Source organism: Athalia rosae, chromosome 4 (assembly GCF_917208135.1).
Source record: "Athalia rosae chromosome 4, iyAthRosa1.1, whole genome shotgun sequence".
Classification (NCBI taxonomy): Eukaryota; Metazoa; Arthropoda; class Insecta; order Hymenoptera; family Athaliidae; genus Athalia; species Athalia rosae.
Window position 1 is genome coordinate 3,402,529 of NC_064029.1, and position 22,026 is coordinate 3,424,554.

The 22,026-nt window shown below is 44.2% G+C and overlaps 2 protein-coding genes across 10 annotated transcripts in view; one reads left to right on the forward strand and one right to left on the reverse strand.

Annotated features, from left to right (window-relative positions):
• LOC105689579 (vitamin K-dependent gamma-carboxylase) lies at positions 1-7,672 on the reverse strand. Of its 2 annotated transcripts, none has more exons than XM_012406708.3 (10): positions 7,398-7,672; positions 5,711-5,990; positions 3,700-4,021; positions 3,424-3,606; positions 3,170-3,333; positions 2,535-3,091; positions 2,269-2,469; positions 1,757-1,995; positions 1,346-1,660; positions 1-1,250 (listed from the first exon to the last, which is right to left on the reverse strand). In XM_012406708.3, the coding sequence occupies exons 2-10, from the start codon at positions 5,970-5,972 to the stop codon at positions 1,091-1,093; spliced, it is 2,403 nt and encodes an 800-aa protein (XP_012262131.2). In that variant the 5' UTR covers positions 5,973-5,990; positions 7,398-7,672; the 3' UTR covers positions 1-1,090. The 2 variants fall into 2 exon arrangements, with proteins under 2 accessions (XP_012262131.2, XP_020710038.2); XM_020854379.2 differs by lacking the exon at positions 7,398-7,672 and adding an exon at positions 6,693-7,286.
• The window catches only part of LOC105689582 (cadherin-23), a 46,222-nt gene that overhangs the window by 992 nt on the left and 23,204 nt on the right, over positions 1-22,026 (forward strand). For 2 of the 8 annotated variants that reach the window (XM_048653674.1, XM_048653681.1), the window contains exons 1-5: positions 3,252-3,389; positions 3,689-3,901; positions 4,070-4,351; positions 6,321-6,424; positions 7,423-7,649. The gene's annotated coding sequence lies outside the window, so the exon portion shown is untranslated. Of the gene's footprint in view, positions 1-1,721; positions 2,496-2,960; positions 3,078-3,197; positions 3,390-3,688; positions 3,902-3,968; positions 4,028-4,069; positions 4,352-6,320; positions 6,425-7,422; positions 7,663-22,026 lie in introns of those variants that run through there. The other 6 variants (XM_048653676.1, XM_048653678.1, XM_048653679.1 and 3 more) reach the window with 6 other exon arrangements.

Sequence of the window (22,026 nt, forward strand, 5' to 3'; positions counted from 1 at the left end):
TATTTGGTTTGTAAAACATTTAATAGACATTTGAAATTACATAAAGGTCGTAAGTGCATCCGCTCCGTTTGTCGGTTAGTATATTCTTACAATTTGAGACTATATAATAATATTCTAAACACTTTCATGGGGATATATATATTCATTGTCGGAGCGTTATAGGCTGGAGCAGCAATTACAGCAATGAGCACCCTAACATCAGTCGCTATATAATATACAGAATTATTAATATTCATCCAAATATTTTAATCACATTCCCTACGGGCTCTTATTTTTTTTTTTTTTCACGTACAGGTTTTATATAAAATATATTTATTTTTCATACAGAACCTTATTCGTAATACTATAACTTGTATACATTATACACCTTTTCGGACAACTGTTGAACGTTTTTTTCATTTTTCATTAATTTTCCTTCTTTATACGAAAAATAAGGAAACCGTATCGCTTATAAATCATGTGGAATCAGTATCAGATGCTATAAAATTAAAACAGATCGCGAGAAGACACAAAAGAAACGAGACAAGTATATTCGAGAGTGGGTCGAGAGTGGGGGGGTACGTATGTACACATTGATATCATAAAGGAGATGTGTTGGCGCGGTATAAAGTGGGAATAATCTAGATGTCTGGTTTGTTGAAAAAGTATTGTTGATTATGTAGTTTAGATAAGACGCTTACACTCTAAGAATAGGAAGTTTGACTCGTGTTGGTCCTCGGTCTCACAAGTACTAAACCACCGCATATTCATCAACATTCCATAGGCAGTTATTATTCGGGTTTAGTCTCGTACCAAATTTCACCGTAGTCATATCACAAAATAAATAGTTAACATATCTACTTACTCGCCACCCATCGGGGTGCAAAGTTCACAGCAGTTATTTTGGACTTTAATATCGTTTATTCCTTTATCTTTTTTTTTTTTTTTTTTTTTACCATTTGTTCAGAACCCGTCCGTCACTTTTCGATTGCACGTCCAGGCAATTGTCATTGGAACTGTCTTTAATTTGAAAATATATACACGCCAAATTATAACTCTAGTGCCATATATCAGTTTAAGCAACGCGATCATCACGGCCAATCGTCTCAGATCAGTTGATACGAATACGACGAAGCATCGGCACATCGTAAGCGAGGTAAAAAAATGCGTCGGCGATATGTCCCAGGGTACGTTTCCAGGCGTTGAATCTGTACTTTATCTCCTTGAAAATGGGAAACGCATCTTTCGGTTTTAACGGCGGGATGATTTCTCTGGAAGTTTCACGAAACGCGATTTAGAAAATACATATATATATATTTTTTTTCGAGATCAAAAGCAGAGAAAAATAATCGGCAAACCGTATTACCCTCTGGCTTCCAGTTTTTGCTTAGTTCCGTTAGTAAAAGTGTACATCAGGCAGGCCGGGTTATAACTTATCGTTTGAACGTTGTGAAATTCTCCAGGGCTGACTTCCAACGAGTTTCCTTTCGCAACCGTGACTCCCTGCTGCCAAGAATCTTCCCGGTAAATCACCTGACCTTCGAGCACGGTCAAGGTAACATTCGACAAATCTTCATCGATGTAATTCTCCAATTGCATTCCCGGATAGTCCGCCACGAAAAGCACGTCCGTGTAATTCGACCAGGCGTAGACGTCGCGTTGAATTTCATCGAGTCTATTTCTGCGAGACAACGATAGAAGAAATGAATCGTTGGCTGAACTTGTTCTTTGCATTGTTACAGATTTCCAGGTCAGCGAGGAATTACTTTCGACTCACCGGTAAGAGCTGAATTGCGTCATAAGAGGCATGAGATAAGAAACAGGTTGAAAAGGGTGCCAATCTGCGGTGAGGAGGTCCACCCTGGGGTCGAAAACTCTTTGGAGGAATCGTCCGTTCAGAGAACACCATACGTCGATGTAAATGCTCAAGTTCGTCGACAGTCTTGCCCAGTGCTCGGTTTCGCTGGGTTGCCGACCCGACGCCCGTGCTTTTTGCCTCTGAAGCATCAGGTTATCCTAGAAAGTAATTTTTCACTTGGAATTTCACACCTGAACGATCATTCAGATAATTTATGTCTGCATTCTAAATTCCTGTGTACATCAAGCCGGAAAATTGTCGTGACAAATGAACATACTGTCGATGCCGTGACCTTGATAGCATTTGAATTGGCGTTGGCAGAGCCCAACGCCAATTTAAATTTATGACCTTTGAACTCGCGATTTACTTTTGATCGCCTGGAGACTGGTTTCGTAACACGGTAGCGGTTAGTTGGTTTATTTTTTGCATACCTTCAAACAGTGGGCATATTGTCTAACCATGTCACCGTGTTTGGACCATCGATCTCCTTGGACCCACGCCTGCGGATCTAGGTAATGGTCCTCGTTCTGCACGTTGTCGTGGATTTTTATCACGACCAGAATCGTGTCCCAGGAATGAACCATCATATCCCAGGAGTATCCGTACAAACCCGGGACCCAGTTATTGTATCCCTGAAAAATCAATGGGCGATTACGAGGTACGTGAAATGAATTTTTTCTTCTCATTTTTTCCATACCTTGGTGATGAAATGAGAGTAGGGTAAGAATAGCTGCATAAAAACGTGGAAGAGGAGCAGTGCGACAACGGTTTTTTGTTTCTTAGTAACGCTTGATTCGTTGTAAGATTTTTTCCTTGATTTAACCATGTATTTCGAATCGGATGATACCATTTCCCTGACACTTTGCCTCAGATCAAGTTTTCTTTCTATAGAAGTTTGATCTGATCTGTCTTGATCCTTGTTTCCCTCTGTTGTGCAATTTTGTTCCCAGGTATCGTGTTGACGAGGACACGCACCGGTCTCATCGAAATTACTTTCGCCATCGTCATCAGTCTTTCGAACATTTTGTTCACAGGGGTCTTCGAAGTTTTTCATTTCAACGAGCTTTTCGGAGCATGACTCCTGAGGTTTTTCATCAATTCCATTAGCATATTCATTTTTAAGGTTCTCCTGGACCTCGTCATCCGATAACGAAGATTCGAGTCGACTCGAGTAAAACCAGGCTTCGATTCTCCTGGGCCAATCGACGTGGCAAAATAGAGGCATGGTTGCCAAACAGACGTAAGGAAACATCCCTTAAGTAAATTAAACGAATAATCAGCCGTTGTGAAAATTGAAAAAGGAACGTATCGATTTACTACCGATTTATTTACCGATATGAAAAAGTCGAGAATTCATTAGGTGGAAACTTGTACAGAACACCATGGCGGGCAGTCTCGTTTTGTCGAATAACATCCAAAATCCTACGGTCAAATCGAAGATGAATCCAAACCAATGTACGATGAGGAAATCGATCTGTTCGGTGGTGAGGAGGAGCCTGAAAAAAAATCCCACCGTGACGATCGGTTCCTAGACGGATAAAATGAAAAAAATGTGAGTTTGATTCGTCTATTCTGTAGCGACTAACTTGAACGGGTCAAAAACCCAGTGTCTGGAGAGATTCATCATTGCGTATCCGTCGAGCCATTCTTGACTCGATTTTTTCAACCCGGCCAAAAAGTACAGGGCGAAGAACTGGAACTTTAGGATAAAATAGTTCCATAGAGGCACGCTGTTGTCTTTCGACTTTGATAATTTTGCGTCGATTGAACTGAAAAACGATAAATTGCAGCGATTCGATTCGTGGTTCGCAATTAATTGAACAGTTTTTTTTTTTTTTTTACTTTTTTCAGAGTCAACTCACAAGTAGTTGCTGGCTCCGGTACCCCAAAAGAGGATGGAGACGACGCCGTACAAGTAGCTGTGATTGTTCCAATTCATTTTGTCTAGTGTAAAAAAATACCAGTAGGGCAGCAGAAAACATCCGCAAGCTAACTTGAAGCAAAAACCAATCATTACACCTCCGGCGCCGATCCACATGAGGGTGTACAACGCTATGGTCCACGGTAAGCGCGGTGGTTTCATTCCGTGGATCAATGGAAAGTGACAAATCATCGGATCTCCCCATTTCAGATCGATGTCGGAGAAACCCCTTTCCTCCACGATGTCGATTACCATGCATAGTCCTGCAGGTGAAAAAGATATTCGTTCATTCCTTCTCCACTTTATTTCAGCGAAATTTCATTTCGATAGCCCTTCGACACTCGCCACTCGACACTTATATTCTAAATATAATCGACCTTGGACGATGTCACGACTCGCGGCGACCGCACGTTATTTTGACCGGATTATTTTGAGCCTTGTTTACACCCCCGACGAGGGCTAGGCAAACGCCTATCGCGTTATCTCTGACCAAACGAACCCTACCTACAGCGAAGATCGAAACAAGTGATGAGAGATGAGAGACGGGATGCTGAGAAGCTATTCGTGAATTTCGTTCGACGACGAGTACGTCGGTGAGAACTGATCATCACGCTTTCATTTGAAAATCAATCAAACCGCTAATAATAATCATCGATCATGTGAAAAAATTTTAACGGTCTCTCGTTATCATACAGAGTATTCGTTGATCCTTTCGCGCAAGTGGTGTGGATGACATTTACTTTTTGCTGACGCTTTTACACGTCAAATTCCGATAGTAGATGGTTATCCGATGCTCCTTGTACGGGGCGTTGATAAATAATTGTGCCAAGGGCTGGATAAATTTTACCGAAACAAGTAATCTAAGATGAGCAACCCGTGCTCCGTCGCGTTCAGGCGCTACAGGGCATCGAAGGTCGCAGCTGAAGAGCACAGTCTGAGCCTGCTCATTGGCAACCCAACGTGCGTCCCCCACTCGGAAGCCGTAATACGCTTACAATTCAGATGACGAAGAGCTTTAGATTGTGGTCCATTCGTTTTGTATATCATTCGTTAATTTTCAAGTTTTCAATTAATACAAATAATCGGCATAATTGTCGGTCACAAGGCGATTAACCTGCGACCTTCGATACACTGAGGCGCCGCTGAACGCGACGTCTCCGGACACGGGTCGCTCTCATCTCGGATTACTTGTTTCAGCGCACTTCATCAGCCCCTTGATTTTGCCACGATTATTTATCAACACCCCGTATATACGTATTAAGCTGATTGTGCACGCGCCATAACGCGCGTAACTCGATCCGGCGACGATCAAAATCGCGCAAAACACCAACGGACGTGCGGTGGTATATATACAAACGAAGCAGATATTAACGAGACAAATTACTGTACGGTCGTGGATCGCGTCGATTAAAATTAATCATTCGTAGGCCAAAATTTTATTCCATCGGACTGCGATCCATGTACGTGTAATTACTTTCTAATTCGAAGGACTTGCGGCGGTACGAGACATAGTTTTATCGGTATTTTTATTTTGTCTATTTCTTTTATCATCGCGATTGAGAGCCACTGATCCGAAGGACTATAATCAGCAATATTACTCGTGTCAAAGAACCCGTGATGCGGGGGTTAGTTGCTTTATCGGTCCAACTCGGGAGATCGACGGCAATTTTTAATACCGTGTTTAGATACCCGTTTGAAACGTGGCCTACACGGATCACCGATGACCGTGAACGTTATACATAGTTATACACCCGCGGCAACAGAAATATATGATTATGTGTTATGTAATAAGAAATAAACTCGTAGCTCCGGAGCGGCGAACATTATTTACTAATTCGTTCCAGCGGGTCGATCGAACGGTTCCTTCCTCGGACGGGATCTCTCGATCCTTTCGCCCGGTCCTAAGCGATCACCGAAATTAGAATACGTAAGGAGCTGTGCACGCCACTTACCGAAAAGAGCGCGCGCTACTCCAAGGGATGCTGGATCTGTCGGGCGGTACATCAGTGCGACGAATTTCTTGTAACTTTGGAGGTCGCTCAGCCGGAAGCCGCAAACTTTTTCAAACTTCTCGTCACCGGGCAGCATTTTCGAGATGCGGGACGCGGTCCATCCTTCATCATTCGCGGGGCCCTTCGCACTTTCCGTCCGCAAAGGTTCGTCGACGGTACAATTTTCTCGGGGCGTATCCGTACCTTTGCCCCGACGTTTCATTTTCCCAAATTTCGATATCTGCAACCGAGTTAATCGCGCCTGTCCTTGAATATATCACTGCGAAATTTTTCTGCGATCACTTTTATTTCTTCTACGCCGTTAGACTACACATCGGTCGCCCGTTTTGTCAGGCTTTCATTTCAGACTTTCCGATAGCAAGGCATCGCGTAAGCTTATGTCATCCTAACACTCACTCGTCGCCGCAGCTGCTCGGATTTCTTCAAGTGAGAACGGATTGCGGCTTCGCCGTCGATGCAGTTTTTTCTTTATTTTATTTTTTTTTTACCTTTTGTTTTATTCAACAAAATGCATTGAAAGTTGAATAAAAAATGAAACTTCTTTTTTCAGTAGCGCATTTCGCAGCCGAGGTTCGACGACTCGATGTCATCGGATAAGTCCGTCTGGAATGTCGTCTATAAATTCTTCGAGACGACCGGGAAACATTACAAGAGGTAATTCCAGTTAATTGACAAACAGTGCAAAGATAATGTATGCAGATTGAACGAGTGATGAACGATTTCTGCAAAATAATTTTCGCCCAGATATATCAGAGTTAGCGTTATCGTTAAGCCAGTCACTCCGCCGATCGACGAACCAACCGATCCGATCGTTGGCTCAACTTCCTTTTTTTTCCTTTCGGCGATTGGTCAATTCTTCGATCACGATTGATCCGAAGCCGTAAGTCGAATTTCCTCGTTTCGTTGCGACGCTGTTACTTACTCGGCTACGAATCACTCGTTGTTCGAACGAATTATCCGCAAATTAAACTTGCGGATAATCAGATGAAATAGCTGTTGGAAAATTAAATGTTCTCGCGAAGTGCCTGGCGACTGGAGACTAGAAACTTGCTTCCGGTCTACCAGCCGACTAGATAGACGTATGTACTCGTACTTAAACAAACTGGACTCGTTGCACCAGCGAACGAACGAACGAACCAACGAACGAACGGACGAATAAACGCACCAACAAATGGACTGGTAATGTAACTGGATGCTAGACACGATTTATTCGAGCTCACAGACTAGTCGACTAGTAGGAACGGACGGCGCGTTTGTTCTGCCTTATTTTTTCGGCTGCGTAAGTGTTGGACTTTATTATACAGACTACTCGAACTTATGTTTGATTAAAGCCTTGTTCGAGCCTTGATCGTTAAGGATCGTTCCGTTTCAATTGAAGTAATCACTACACTCGAGCATTCCGGGCAGCGCGAGTTTCTAATTTTTCCTTAATGACTTTGTACTCCAATTAAAAAAAAAATTTTGTCACGAACGTCGCTCGACTACTTTTTGATCGATCAATTTTTCCATAGCTGTGCATCGCGTTTTACATTTTTTAAAACTAATCGAACCCTCGTTATCATTTGCCTGAATGAATTCCCCCTCACCAGACCCCGAATAGTGCGCAAAACTGATTTGAAATTCTTACCAAAAGTGCGGCGTTTCCTCGGCAGAGAAATCCTACGACCCTGCTTGACGTAACGGAGGCTGACGGAGTTCTGTCTGCAGCGTACCCCGAAGTCAGTCCTCTCCTTCGGTACGATGCGGCGGCTGCTGTCGCCAGGCAACCTGGGCGCCTATCGACCCGCGCTGGCGCGATTCTCTCGGTTCACCTTTCCTCACGATCAGTCGTCTTCGGCGTCTTCGGCGTCGGCGAACTTTTCGTCATTGTTTGCTTCAGGTAAATACCAACGGTAAGCACGCCGGCTAATACAATTTGGCTGGTAACTCGGGGGGGTAGGAATTTAGCCGCAAGATGCCCCGGAAACCTGTCCTCGAAGTATCTCTTCCGAGAGGGAATACGACCGCATCGCCCTTGCGAGAGTCCTCGACGTTTCACCTTCGTAAGTATGTATAAGATGCGTAGCGACCATCGGGCTTAAAACGAAATGAAAATGTTCCTCCAACTGCTCTAAACCTGATTCGGCTGTTAAACCATACCGTATACCTCTACCGTGTGTCAGGTAGGATTCCGAGAAAGGTAACCTTTGACATATGATACCACCTTTTCGCACACAGTTAAAAACTGGTCTACCGCTTTGTTCACTCGTAGGTGTTTCACGGTTGCCAGTTTATCCGCTTTTTTTTTTGATCGATATTCGTTTCAATGGAATTGTTGTATTCTGCGCTTTGCGATGTGCCGCGATCGTGATTTTTATTATCGCGAAAGCGCGTAGCGAACGGTAGTTGGCGAACGACTGAATCGGAGCTACGAGCGTATCTCAAACGGAGGGTCCAAAGATCAAAGATTCTTGAACGAGCGATGGATCTTCGACAATAGCATTTATCGACAATCGCCAATTTGTCTCTCTTAACTTCATACACGCCACCGGACTCGCCGATGCTCTACAATGAAACGTTCAATCGGAGTTCGCTGAGGCAGGACTTGACGGGTCAACCCCTGTCTCGGTAAAGATTTTCGATCGCTCATCTCCCGTTTCGCCGATAACAAAAAAAAATTACATGTTATTTTTTGTTTCTTCTAAACATCACCCCGGTTCGTATCTGGCGCGAATCGGTCATCGTTCCCCAATCGTTTCACATCGGACCGCTAATTATTCGCGAATTCGTCATCGCTCGAGCTGATTGAAGGAGGTGCGACGAGCGCGGTGGTCGTTTAATCACGTCGAACACCTTTCTAATGAAAAGGGTTAAGCGGTGGATGCGATCTTGCGGAAGTTATTTGGATTAATGTTACGGGGGTCGTTTGCTCGGACTCCCGTCCCAGAGGATTTCTCCGTCAAAAGAAAATCTAGACGGGGGAGAGGCACCGCTCGTCCCGTGGTGTCGCTCGAACGTAATCGTCGGGTATTCCTCGCGTCGCGCAGAGGGAATTGGATCATAAATTGGCGAATCACTTCAACGGCGTTGTTCGAGCGGGAGAACGTCAATTATAAATTCGCGAAAGATGCGGGAGAGCTAATTTTTTTCCTGTGATTCGGAACGATCGCCTGACGTCGGGGAGGAAATCCCCGTTCGCTGAACTTTTTCGATGATAATTTTTGAGGGGTCGATGTTACAGCTATTTTTTTTCCGATCCCACCTCCGATTCGGCAGCGAAGTTGAGAGTGAGTATTATAGGCGTGTACGTCCGCACGACGTTTCTTTATCGAGAATGTATATGAAGCGAGAACGGTGCCACGTGTACGTTTGGAAACGGGCGGAGTTTTCTAATGAATAGGCGTCACTTTGGGCGAAATCCCCAACGGCCGTTTTGGGGCTGTAAAACAAAAGGCTGATCTATTTTTGTGTACACCCCGCAATCTGTCTCCGTGGACCACTTTCCATTGCAATCGCTACGTCAGTCGAGACGGGCGTTCCAGGAACGCGAGGACAATTTCAGCTGGGATTGCACAAATGTGTACCGCGAGGAAAGAGTTTCGAGAGTTTAGCGGTGAAAAATTGAAAAAAATCGTATGAAATTTGACGTTTGCTTTCATCTCGTCGTCGTTTGACAAATTATGCGATACCAAGGTAAATATGCAAACACGAAAATTAATAATGGGAACACCTTAGCGGCGCGTACCCTTCGGCGATGATCCGAGCCATCCTATCGGCTCACCGGGGACTATTTGCCCCGCGTATTTATTCAAGAATTTGAATCGCCCACCTGGAGCGTGAGCTACCTCGATTGTTGTGTATTTGCGCAGCTATTTATCACGGTTTATTATTTCCCATTGTTGACGGAGTCACGCATTGTTGGTAACGGAGAAGGGCCGAAGCAAATTTCTAAAACCATGTCCGATCGGATTTGCATATTGAACGCGTGCGGTGTCCGATTTCAAGCTATACGTTAATTGAGGATTTACTTTTTGTTCTCCGGAAATCCATGGCATGTTACACGTTCTACCGGTTGTTTAAGGCGATCCAGATCGAATTACACAACCAAACTTGTCGCCTCCCTAAAAACTTGGTCCTTTTGGCGTTTCCCGTTCAATCTTTCATACCTCGAGGGTCGAAAGTATGCTCTCCAAGCTGGTTCCGATTAGAGCGAAAGATCCGAGTTGATCTTCCGTTAAACGCTTAGAGGTTCGTTACGTAATTTACGCGAAGCATTTGGGTCACGTCTACCGCGGCTTTATGTTTTAAAAATCTCTACTACGAAGGAACGAAATAATTCGTCTTTCTAATCGTAGAGGACTTCTCGCGGCGCGTAATGTTTGTTAGTTGAACCGAGCCGCTTAGAATTTTCCCCTCAATCCGAACGACGAGGGCCTAAAAGTTTTTGCTTCGAGAGTGAAAAGAAAATTCTTTCTAATAACGTTTTACGTACACCGTGTACGCGTGCACTTGATCCGTATGTTTCGTTTTTCAAATCGTCCGTCGGAGAACAATGATATTTTAAAAAGTGAAAAGGGGGGTAAAGGGGGGGGGGGGGCGAGCCAAAAAACCTGGCATAAAATTAACAGTATACAGCTCGTACGTAGCCCATATTACAACGTACGCGTATATAGTATACGAGTACCGAGGTTGTTGCACGGCTGCAATATTTCACCTCCCCTCTGACCATCAGGATTTCTCCCTGCCACTGGCCTAAGGGTGGCCAAAGGGGGCCAGGGGTTGGAAGGCTCGACAATGGAACCCTTTACCGAGCCCCTAGCACCCAGCCAACATCCATACATCATCATTCCTGTAATAAAAAAGGAGAGAAAAAAAAAAAAAAAAGGAGAAAAAGGAAGAAAGAACCGGGGGTCCTACATCCAGTATACGTTGGGCCTGGTAAACGGGAGTCTGTTCGTTACGACGGCTAGAAAACCTCTTTACTTTTTCCCTCCGTCTACCTCACTACATTTTTTCCTCGTGCTCTTTGCGCCTCCGAATTTATCGCGGAAATGTTTCGTTCTTCACGAGGTACTCGGAGAGGCACGGCTGCGAATTGAAAACGGGATCGAATGGGTTACGGCACTGATTCGGCTGGTTTCTAATCAATTTCACCCTTCCCAATTTTCCGACGTAACCGCACGAGGTTTCTTTTCTGTTTTTTTTTTTTTTTTTTGCGATTGGTCGGTCGTACCCGAAGGTTAGGAATTTCCGTTTCGGATGCAGGATCCTAATTGATGCCCATCAAAAATTCGTGCCCGAATAAGTTCGGGAAATTTTAGGAGCGTCTAATTATCATAGAGACCATCATGCGGGGAAGCTGATCGGATTCATTTATTTGGGTAATAGAGCCAAGGGCTTTTGAAAGCTCGAGTGGAGAGTGACGCGACGTTATTTTCGTCCTATCAATGAAAAAGACGAATCGCGTGAAACCGCGTATTTGTACAAAGGGGTAGAATATTTTTTCAAATACGGGTGGCTACTGTCGGATGATGTACGGTTCTTTGGCGTACGAAAAGAACTCTAGAAATCAATGACACCGCCATCAATCACGTCTCATATAACCGGAAGAATCGTCTACGGATCGATAGTGCAAAATCAAAAAGGAGTAATCCGCTTTTTAAAACGGGTGAGCTACCCCTTTACTATGTCACAGCATGGGTGACTGATTGTAAAACCATGGAGTAACCCACAAAGGGTTACTTTGCTATGGCCGCGTTTAAAATTAAGCCTTGTAATCGTCGTGTAATCCTCTAAAACCATGACAGCTTTTCATAGCCCGTACGACGTACGATTTGAAATTTTATTACCGACCAACGCTCTCGATAAGCGTGAATATTCGCTCGTTGGTTTTTTTTTTTTTTTCTCCTTTCCTCTCCTCGTATTCCGACGGGTCGCAAACTTTCCATTTTCATCCAAAAAAAAAAAAAAAAAAGCGTCCAGACGACGGAATATTATAGGTGAATTCTATTCGCGAGGTTATTCAATTTTCCGAGATGAACCCTGTTCCATTTATAGGATCGACATTCAATTGGCATTATGTCGTAATGAAGGAGTGAATTTTATCATTAATTTACGGGCGACAAACACCTGATTAATATTCCATTCAATTAGCATAACTTAAGGCACTCTTCCAGGACTTTGATTTTAATCTCGAGCATTACTTTCGCTCTACTTATTACAGCTGTCCAAAAATACCGCTTCCCTCAAAAACGGTTTTTTTTTTCGTCAGAAAAAAAAAAAAACGAGAAAAAAAAATTATACGCTATTTTGTCAACAGACTTAACAGGGATTTTCACACCACGGGCACCCCGCTTTTTTTTCCAAAATACTCGGTGACGATTAATCGACAGTTTGGCGCCAATCTGTCGATTTTTCCGAGTGAAAATTTCCATCACTTTTTTCCGAAGAAGTTGAACAAAAAGAAGTGAAATGTGAAACATTTCACGGGCGGGTTTTTCGCGCAATCTTGGGCACACGCCAATTTCACTCAACGCCTCAGTGCCGGTGCAGTTGCGTTTCGAAGGCGTACGTATCGCGCTGCCCGATCGTTCAGTCCCGCATAATATATCCGACGATATGCAATGAAAATTAATTTTCATCAAGATCGGATTAGAGCGGATGCTCAGGTATCAGCATGTCGTAGTTACGATTCGATGTGGCCTTTATCAGAAAGTATTTACCAACTATTTCTGCCCCCGCTCATAATCTTAGATGAGATTACACGCGTGTTCTCTTGCATGCATGTGCCCATTCTGCGGGCGCGTTCGACCGTAAAGACGTCCTAGGGGGACATCTCCGGTGCAGGTACCCTTAGTTAGCAAAAAAGAAATCAAATGAAAAAGGAGAGAACGAGAACAGAAAAAAAAAAATCTATACGGCGAAACTGTCATTGCACGAAGGGTGCCACCCTTGAACCCGATGTACGGGGAAAATCCACTGTTGTCTGTTCGTGTACTGTATATATATATATCCGTGCTGTATAAAAACAGCAGACACGAAGCACGTTTTTGAAAAAAGAAATAAAAACACGAAATACAATTTTTAACGTTCGAGGGTAAATTCACGTTACTGCCGTTATGGCCATCTCAAATACACCGGGGGATTTCCTTGAAATTTGAAATTCCCTTTGGGATCTGATAAACTGAAAAAACCCTCGCAAAGTGAAAAGATGTTTTTTTTTCTCTCTTCTTATTCGTTTTTTTTTTTTTTTAATTCTATTTATTCACCCGAGATGTTCAATAATTTTTTACATTCACCTTTTCTTCTCATCTGTAATCCGGTGGCGAAGGGAGATTGATTTCTTCGCAAACGACCCACATCGAAGACACATTAGCCTCTCTAATAGCTCTCTAATTTTTTGAAAAGCTCGCTACTCGTAACAACTTGGGGAACCAAATTTGATTTTGCTCCCCAAGCGCGGGTAACGGTGTACAGCGTAGTATTCGGTGAAGTCATTTATTATTTCGATTCGTAAAATTTTTAAAGATATACAAGAGCCGGTGGATTCGGTATGTGCTCGCGCGCGGTACCGGCTACACTTATATTCACTCACCTCTATACATTGATTCACATTCAACGATCAAGCCCTTATCTTTCGAGACGCATCTCCCCTGCCCCCGGGCATAAACATCCCTACGCTCATAATTTTCCATTCATAGAAAACCAGTAGCCCGTGGACCGTTTTTTTTACTATTATTTTATCGGCAACTGTTTTACTCGTAGGGCCCACCGGTCCTTTTGTCGACGACCACTTTATTCTCAAGTGGCTTGTAAGCTGCACTGTTCGATATATACAGACATCTGCGATATTTTTTCTACACACCTCTTATCGTCGATTATTTTGTTAAATTTTTCTAAAACAATTATTATTTCCGACCTCGTTCGCGATTTCCATCGTGGAGTTTATTCACCAGCGATTTTTTTATTTTTTGTCATCGATGATTTTCTTTTTTTTTCTTTCTTTTTGTCAATTTACATCGTCGTTTCTCGGGGGTAGATGCGGATTTATTATTCAGTTTTAGAAAAAAAAAAAAAAAAACTGAGCTACGAATAATCGAAGGGAAAACACAACCCTCAGATCTACGAATAAGGTTGTAGGAACCTCGGGTACGCTGGATGTTGAGGAGATAATCCATCAGTCCTTTGGGATTGGTTCGAATGTACCGCGGAACTCTCGACGGAACTGTTCCTTCTCCCTCGAGAGTTCGTCGGATAGAGATCTAAGTAAGCTGTGAACAAAAGAGCCAAATTGCAGTGCAAGGGAGGGTTTCTATAAAAACTGCTCAGTTCGTAAATTGGCCGAAATGTAGGTACGTTAATAATATCGGCCGCGCGTTTCTTTCGTACCGCGAAAATTAGATCGACTCGCTCGTTATTCGGATCCGAAAATCATATCGCCGAAGAGCTCCTTCGACCCGGAAAAGGGTTTCTGCAATTTCGTTACTTCCGCGCCACGTGTATACCACTGTACAAGTTCGCCGAATGGGGGGATAGGTGTATCTGTTCGAAAGATCGATCGTTCCGGGCTCTCCGGGTCCGTTACCGAAGCGGGGGGTTCCCTATTTTGAAATCTGATAAGTGAAACAATGGACTGATATAGGCGAAGCACCGGACATAATAGTAATGTGGCTGTAACCAGGGACTAATGCTCGAGATTACCATCGGCCCATTGTTACACACTGCATTTAGTGTAGCATACATAAGAGCTCGGCGTTAACGTCAAAAAGCGTTATTCGGTTGGATTGGCTCACCTGGCCGGGCCGCAACCACGTGCCATATTTTCGGACAAGACGAGATATTCACTACATTTTAAATACCGTTTCCCTTTTGTATCCAACCGCCGTTGCCACGCACCCGCCGCACTCCGTTTTTTCGTCGCTATGTTCGCCTCGTTCGCGTTTCATCGGTAAATTCTCGTGGTTTGATAATCTCGACTGGTTTTATTTTTAGAAAAATAAAAAATTTCTGGCGAAAATTTTGCGAAATAATCGACGACGCCGTTCCGGGGGATGAATCCGACGGCGGTGCACACGGATATTCATCGCGTATCTGTAATCTGGAGTACAGATACGGGCAGTAAAAGAGATCCGTTATCTCGTCGTCCGAAATTTTACCACCCCGAAAAAACTGTTCCGCGGGCGTGCATTACCGAGAGCCCGGTACCGGGGTCTTTGTGCGGGTTTTCGGCAGGGGTGGTACAAGTACTCGATGATTGAAGATTTCTTTTGATTGAAAAAGTTCAACGGAACCATCGACGGTCCATTCGCGTTCAACGGCGTAAAACTGTACGAGTGCCGCGGCGCACCCCTAGCTCATCGCTGTACGCCGATGTGAAATAAAACGGAATAGAAATAAGACTTGACAGAAAAAAAAAGAAGGAAGCGAACAACCCTTCCATCACGTTTCCTCGGAGTTTTCACTACGCGTCACAATGTAACTATTAGTATTCTGGTTACTGGCCGTATAATGGACCTTATACATACACCGGTTACGGCTCCGTAGAACCGGAAATATTCACGGAACGTGGCTCGCATTTTTTATTCATCTATTTATTACTCTTCCAACCACGATCCGTCGGAGGATCCCGTGGTCGTTGAGCGTGAATGAAAATTTTGAGCACATAGCCCAGAGCTCATCGGGGACGGTGGACGAGGAGTCCACCACTTCGTTTGGGGTGAAAGACAAACTTGAGTCGTAGGTACGAGTTGAGCTAGAAAACCACGTGTCCTAATTGAAAGGCATAGCAAACGTGCCCGGAGCATTTCACGTGTGGGAAGGGGGCGTTCGCAAACGTTTGCGTAACATCGCGAGCTTCCGCCAATATCCTCGGGCGGGGTTTAATTTCGACGTATTTGTTTGTCCGGTTAAGCTGGTAGCGACGATGCGCGTCGCTGATCAGTCTACGGAATAGTCGACAGGACTTGCGGTGGTCGGTGGACTCGAAAAATTCGTGACTGAGATTTTCTCGAAGTCGCAACGCGCCGGGATTCCGGGTTGATTTTTTTTTCTTTCTTTGGGAGAAGCGCGTGACTTTCGCGCGCGCGTAATTTTTTCGGCCACGAATTCACCGCGTTCGTGACCGTTACAAAGGTGAATTTTATACAGCGGCGTATCTAATTCGAGGATTATTTCTCACCGCGATTATTCGAGCTCTATTACCTCCCGGGGTGCGTTGAATTAGCCGGCAAACACATCGGCACGTGCGCATTGCATCGCGGTGCGAAAGTATCCCGAGAGATGCTGTTTAATCCCGGGCGGTAGCTTTCACACTTGGCGGCGGTCGAATTGCGGCTATGATATCTCAATTAGCCGTTGTCCGCCTTCCCTCCTCCTCCGTGCGTGTAATAGCCTCTATTTGCTCTTCCGAACACGTGCGGCGTGTGCAACCTGAAATATTTAGCCGGCCGATCCGCGCGCGGATCGATATGCCTTGGTGTCGTGCACACGGTTTTTTCCAAGACACGTGCGTGTCAACGGGCGTGAGCGGAACCGCTCCGTTTACGGGGTTGGTTTACCTATCTCTTACTCTCGACACGTGCGCGAAGCTCCGGCCACGCGACCTCTGGACAACCTTTAATTCCCGCCTCGTGCCTCCGTGACTCGTGGCCAATCGCAGGGCACTACGAAGATTGATAACGCGTTACGAGTTGATCTCGTTTGTGGGAAATGCTAACCGTCTTATCTCCTCGGCGACTTTTACCGTCCAGATATAAAAGTAATTTTTTTTTTCTTTCTTTTTATTTTTTTAAATTGACCTCGCTTTTAGAACGATTTTACAGAAATCTCCCGCTTAATGTTCGTAACGGCGGAAATGATGAGAAGCGTTTTGATAAGTTTTTTTTTTTTTTAAATACCAGGTGCGGTTCGATCTGCGCTGCAGCGAAGCTGAATAAGTAACACTTCATATCGCGCGTGTCCATCGAAAGTATGGCGATATGGGATCTAAAAAATACGGGGAAGGGTTTTTTGCTCACCACCTCGAGTCGCCACGTGCCTTTGGTGTTTTAGTCACGCAAACGGAGCCGTTATTGATGTTGTTATTGCTTAAACCAGGCGCGGTGTTATTTCTATGGTTATCGTCATTCGGTGGATGATTCTCAAGGGAGGTGTGAACGCGTGATACCGGTATCTGCGGTGCTGGTTTTCATCCTATGCATGTAAGAGGAACTTTCGCACCTTACATCGGACACGTGCGCGCTGGTCGAGGGCGTAAAAAATTATGGGGATCGGATACAAGGAGATGAACGATTTTTGTCAGTCACCGAACGACCAGCCACGTGCTTGTCACGTGCCGGGAACGCTGATGGCTTGCAAATGCGACCAACAGTAGGAACCTCGTCATAAATCTAATGCAGATTCTCGCGCTATTCTGTAACTAATTTTTTTTTTTCATTCGAAAACGCGGAATTTTCACCCCACCTGGTCCGTCATCCGGTCTTTGATTTAAACTCGGTGTCGAGCGGTCAGACGAGTCGAACTGAAAAATTTTGCCGTGAGAAGGTACGGCGAGTTTTCTCAGGGATTACGTGAGATCTGATTTTTTTTTTTTTTTCCATTCGCGCAATGCCAAATAAACTCGAGTCTTCGAATAGGTCCGATGTTCGAGGGTGGGCGGTAGTTAGCAAATGGAAGCGGTCACGCTCAGGCAAATTCATTCTCAATTTCCCGTGAATGAGGCAAACGGCTACCGCTAAATACCTTAAATAGCCTGAAATTGTGCGGACGGTGGTCTTGGCCCGAAGGCGGCGCGCACCCTCGGTACCGTGAAATCAATTCGCCACGGCCCTCAGAGAGCGGCTGCAGCGGCAGTATGTGTGGTTTGGGAAATGTTCGGCGGTGGTAGCAAATCGGGAATGGGTGCATTACGTGAATTGGCGTGTTGGTATTACAGGTTACTAATTGTCAGATTTATATTTTCCGTATAGGAAGTGGTTTCACGCTTCCTTTTTTTTTTTTCCTTTTGCTCTCTGTTTCCGGCGTGCAGCTGGCTGCAGAACGTGGGGCGTGAGATAAAGTTCTTTTTTAGGGGTAATCAGGCGAGTGACTGGAACATTATGCGGTTTTACTCGTATTTTGGGTTCCCATGATATTCTTATTCTATGAAATTCTTAACAATATTTCGATTGATCTATCGATTCAGCCGCACAAAATACGCCCTGTACGTAATGTAGGAAGTAATCACTTGAGATGTACTGTAACACCGCGATCAGTCGTAGTCGCTGAGAATTTTCTGGAGTCGGTGAGCTTTGAAGCGGATTTGAAAAATTTTTTGGTAAAAAGGAGAATAAACCACAAATGCGATTTCAATACGAGACGAGTTACAAGTTTGAAGAGAGAGAAAGAGATGGGGGAAGAAAAAAGCAGACAATCTGAGGATTTCATGCGCTGGAAACACTCGAGCGGTTTATACCGCATGCTTGTGCGAGAGAAAAGGCAAAGTGGAAACGAGCCAAGGAAGGTTAAAAGTGCGAAAATCCCATCGAGATATTTCTCAGATCTACCCGAAAGTGGCCGATTTCAAAGACGCCGCTCCCCAAAAAAAGTACGAGCTCTATACGCGCTTGTTAAGTGATGCCGTCCACGCTTCACTAGGATTTCATCTTGGCCCACCACCGAGTAGGTTCGACGCCCAGCGACCCCCAGAGACGCCCACCTGTCAAAATTTTATTCTTCAGATCAAAGACTCCGCGGTGTCCAAACATTTTCCAGAATCGTGTGAAAATTTTCCCATCTGTCTTCGAATCGGGTATACTTGTTAGTCGATCGTTGAAAATGTACGTGGATAACGGACTCGTCGCGACAGCATATGCGAACGGAGATCGGATATGGGTAGGTATGTTCGTAACGTACGTTACTCGACATAATGCATATGATCAAACACGGCGAACGTGGTTTATTTTTTCCAGCGAGCGCTGCCCCACGAGTTAATTAACTTTTTATCGTATTCTAAGGAGCGTCGGTTAAGCAAAGAACAAACGAAACGTAAACCCGTTGAGCAGATGATTCAACAGACGGACAACTCGCCGTGCTCCTCGGACCATCGTCCATCTTCTCGGGTTACCGTCGATAAAAAACCCAATTAAAACAAACACCGCGCAAACACCGCAGCCTCCGCAACCCCCCCGCCCGCCCGCCCGTCCCCCGCTTTTACGCGCCTGATGATAAATGCATCACGTAAAATAATCACGCTACTCGGCGATACGTCCGGGGAGTTCAAATATCCTTGGACCCAAACGCCCGGGCAGCTGACCAGATGATTCTCGCTACCGGGAATCAGAAATTGGGATATTTGTGTTATTCTCATTAGTCCGTCGGGTGTAACGACCGATCGAGCTTGACCACCGATTTTTTGGTATTAGTCATTCGTCGGGCGGAAAGTATCCCTTAAACGACGTTATACGGGTAAATTTTTAATCCACCTTTTAATTCGTGCCTTGTTCAACGGACCGTGTCGCGCCGGCACACATAACAGTTATCGCCCCGCGCTAGTGTCATTGTTATGAAATAATAATGTAGTGCAGCTCCGAGAGGGAGGCCAATGAGGGGGTGAACGGACGGGGGAGCCGCCTCGATCACAATCAAAGCCAAAGCCAAAGCCGGTGTACGATCGTATGAACGCACGAACACGTCACTACCGTATTTTCAGGGGTTCTCAGCTGCGCTGCGATTCCTCCTCCGCACCTTTACCGAATTTTCGAACGTTCCTACACCCGAAATACGCTATTCGAAGCGGTGAAACGAACGCAGTCGGTCGTACAACGATTCAGTTTTTATTTATTCATTTTATGGGACAATTCCGGGCTCTCGCGAACTCGGAATCACACCTCGATGACCGCGTGCTTTTCGAGGGTGGTGGTTGACGAGATTTGAGAAAACTGCGAAAAATCTACCGGGTCCTCCGGCTGAAATAAAAACCACCGACTCGCTGCACTTTTGCTCCACGTCTCGAGCGAGCAGCGAGGAAGGAGTTCGGGGAGTTTTCGTGAAATTCGGCGAACCCCTGCCATTCGGACTTGCAGTTTGAAAATGCGGACAGATGGCTTGTCGTGGCGCGAGCCGCCCCATGCCCCTGGACTCACCGACGAGAATACGAGCTCACCGATCGGAGCTCAAGCTACGGATAGCGTACCCTGGCTCACGCACACGCGTGTCACGTCAGACACACGCACACTAAACAATAGTTAAATCAGGGTGCGGGGCGGAGGGTGCTGTGGGTGTTTAATGAGCTGCCAGTACAGTGACTGACTACCAGTTATACCGTTGTCGCTGAGTTGGAGTAAGGGGAAATTTGTTCCCCGTTTTGCTCTAGGCTCAAGTACGGAGCATGAAAAAGGGAGGCGAAAAGATGGGGGAGGGACCACTTGACTGCTTTACGGACACCGCGTGTAAAGTGTAGGAATAACATTGAATATTTAAACGTCATCGGCATTGCACGCGCGAGCCGTATTGCATTTCCTAGGTCGTTTAAATTTTTCACGTGATTCTTATTCCTGATTCTTTCAGGTAATTCTTCCTTCAATTTCGCTTCATTATATTCCACAAGCTTTCTTTTGTCGATCTACGAATTATCTGCATCGAGATATATCAATGTTTCTGCTCCAGAAAGCAAAAAATTGGCGATAACTCGATCGAAATATTCGAATTTCTCAATTCACCAGCCAACCCGAGCTTTGCTGGAGTCAGGTAGCCACGAGCGCGCGGTTTGTTTTGAGGCGTCACCTCTGCTCTGCCCTGAAGGTGACTTATCACAACAAAGCGCTACACTCTGCTGGCTACGCTGACTCCAGCAAAGCTCAGGTTTGCTGGTGAATTGAGAAATTCGAATATTTCGACCCATGCATAGATTGCGATGAATCAAAGTGGGTCTACGACTAAAACCAATCGACATGTCTTGATTTTTCTGCTCCCAACAGCGAATAATTGATGATTACTCGATCGATTGCATGAGTAGATGATTTTGGCATTCAGATTTGAATTTGAGAGCTGATTATACGTGAGATTACCCTTGAGAAGCCAAAATAAAAATCGATTTTTGGACCAAAAGTAAAGTAGTTTGAAAATTGATTGTATTACACTTTTCTGACGTATTTTGACCTCAGGAGTCCGAATTTGGAAGAAAAATTGACCTATCTCTAAAATTGACCGAGTTATCGCCAATTTTCAGCTTTTTGGGGTCAAAAATAAAAAATTAATTTTTTAGTCTATCTAAATGTAATTTGAGCTCAGGAATCCGAATCCAAAAGAAAAAATGATGTATCTTCAAAAATGACCGAGTTATCCCCATTTTTTCGCATTTTTTTGCATAAATTTGAGGATATCTCGAAGGGAAAAAATCGTAGCTCAATTTGGCTTTCGGATTCGTGTTCCTGAGGTCAAAATACATAAGAAAAGTATCACTTGATCAATTTTAAAAAATAAAAATTTTTGGTCAAAATTTGAAAAAATCGTAAGGGGTACCCCTTGGAAAAATCTCAAATTTTAGGCAAAAATTTTTATTTTTTAAAATTGATCGTATGGCACTTTTCTTATGTATTTTGACCTCAGGAACATGAATCCGTTGTCCAAATTGAGCTACGATTTTTTCCCTTCGAGATATCCTCAAATTTATGCCAAAAAATGCGAAAAAATGAGGATAACTCGATCATTTTTGCAGATAGCCCAATTTTTCTTTCGGATTCAGATTCCTGAGCTCAAATTACATTGAGATAGACTAAAAGCTCAATTTTTTATTTTTGACCCCAAAAAGCTGAAAATTGGCGATAACTCTGTCAATTTTAGAGATAGATCAATTTTTCTTTCAGATTCGGATTCCTGAGGTCGAAATATGTCAGAAAAGTGTAATAGGATCAATTGCAAAGGATAAAAAAATTTGGTCAAAGTTTGATAATTTTTTAAGGGGTACCCCTTTGAATTGTTCCCAATTTTGGCCAAAAATTTTGATCGTATAGCACTTTTCTTTCGTATTCAGACCCCAGGAACACAAATCTGTTGGTCAAATTGAGCTACGAATTTTTTTCATCGAGATATCTCAATTTTTCTGCTCCAAAATGTAAAAAAAAATCAATTTTTCACCCCAATTTTAAAAAAAATCTAAGACCACAAGCATTTTTTTTTTTAGGCTCGGCAATTTCCGATTCAATTGAAGAACGATAAATCGTAGCATTTGGCATATCGTAAGTGCCGATGCGTCATGCGGAGACAGAAAAATGATGTATTCAAATCTATGCACGTCTTAT

Coding starts and splice junctions, on each gene's coding strand:
- LOC105689579 (XM_012406708.3), bottom strand. CDS start 5,972: ATGAAACGTCGGGGCAAAGGTACGGATACGCCCCGAGAAAATTGTACC. Junction 4,022..5,710: donor AGTAGCGCGCGCTCTTTTCG/GTAAGTGGCGTG, acceptor TTTCACCTGCAG/GACTATGCATGGTAATCGAC. Junction 3,092..3,169: donor TTCTCGACTTTTTCATATCG/GTAAATAAATCG, acceptor AATTTACTTAAG/GGATGTTTCCTTACGTCTGT.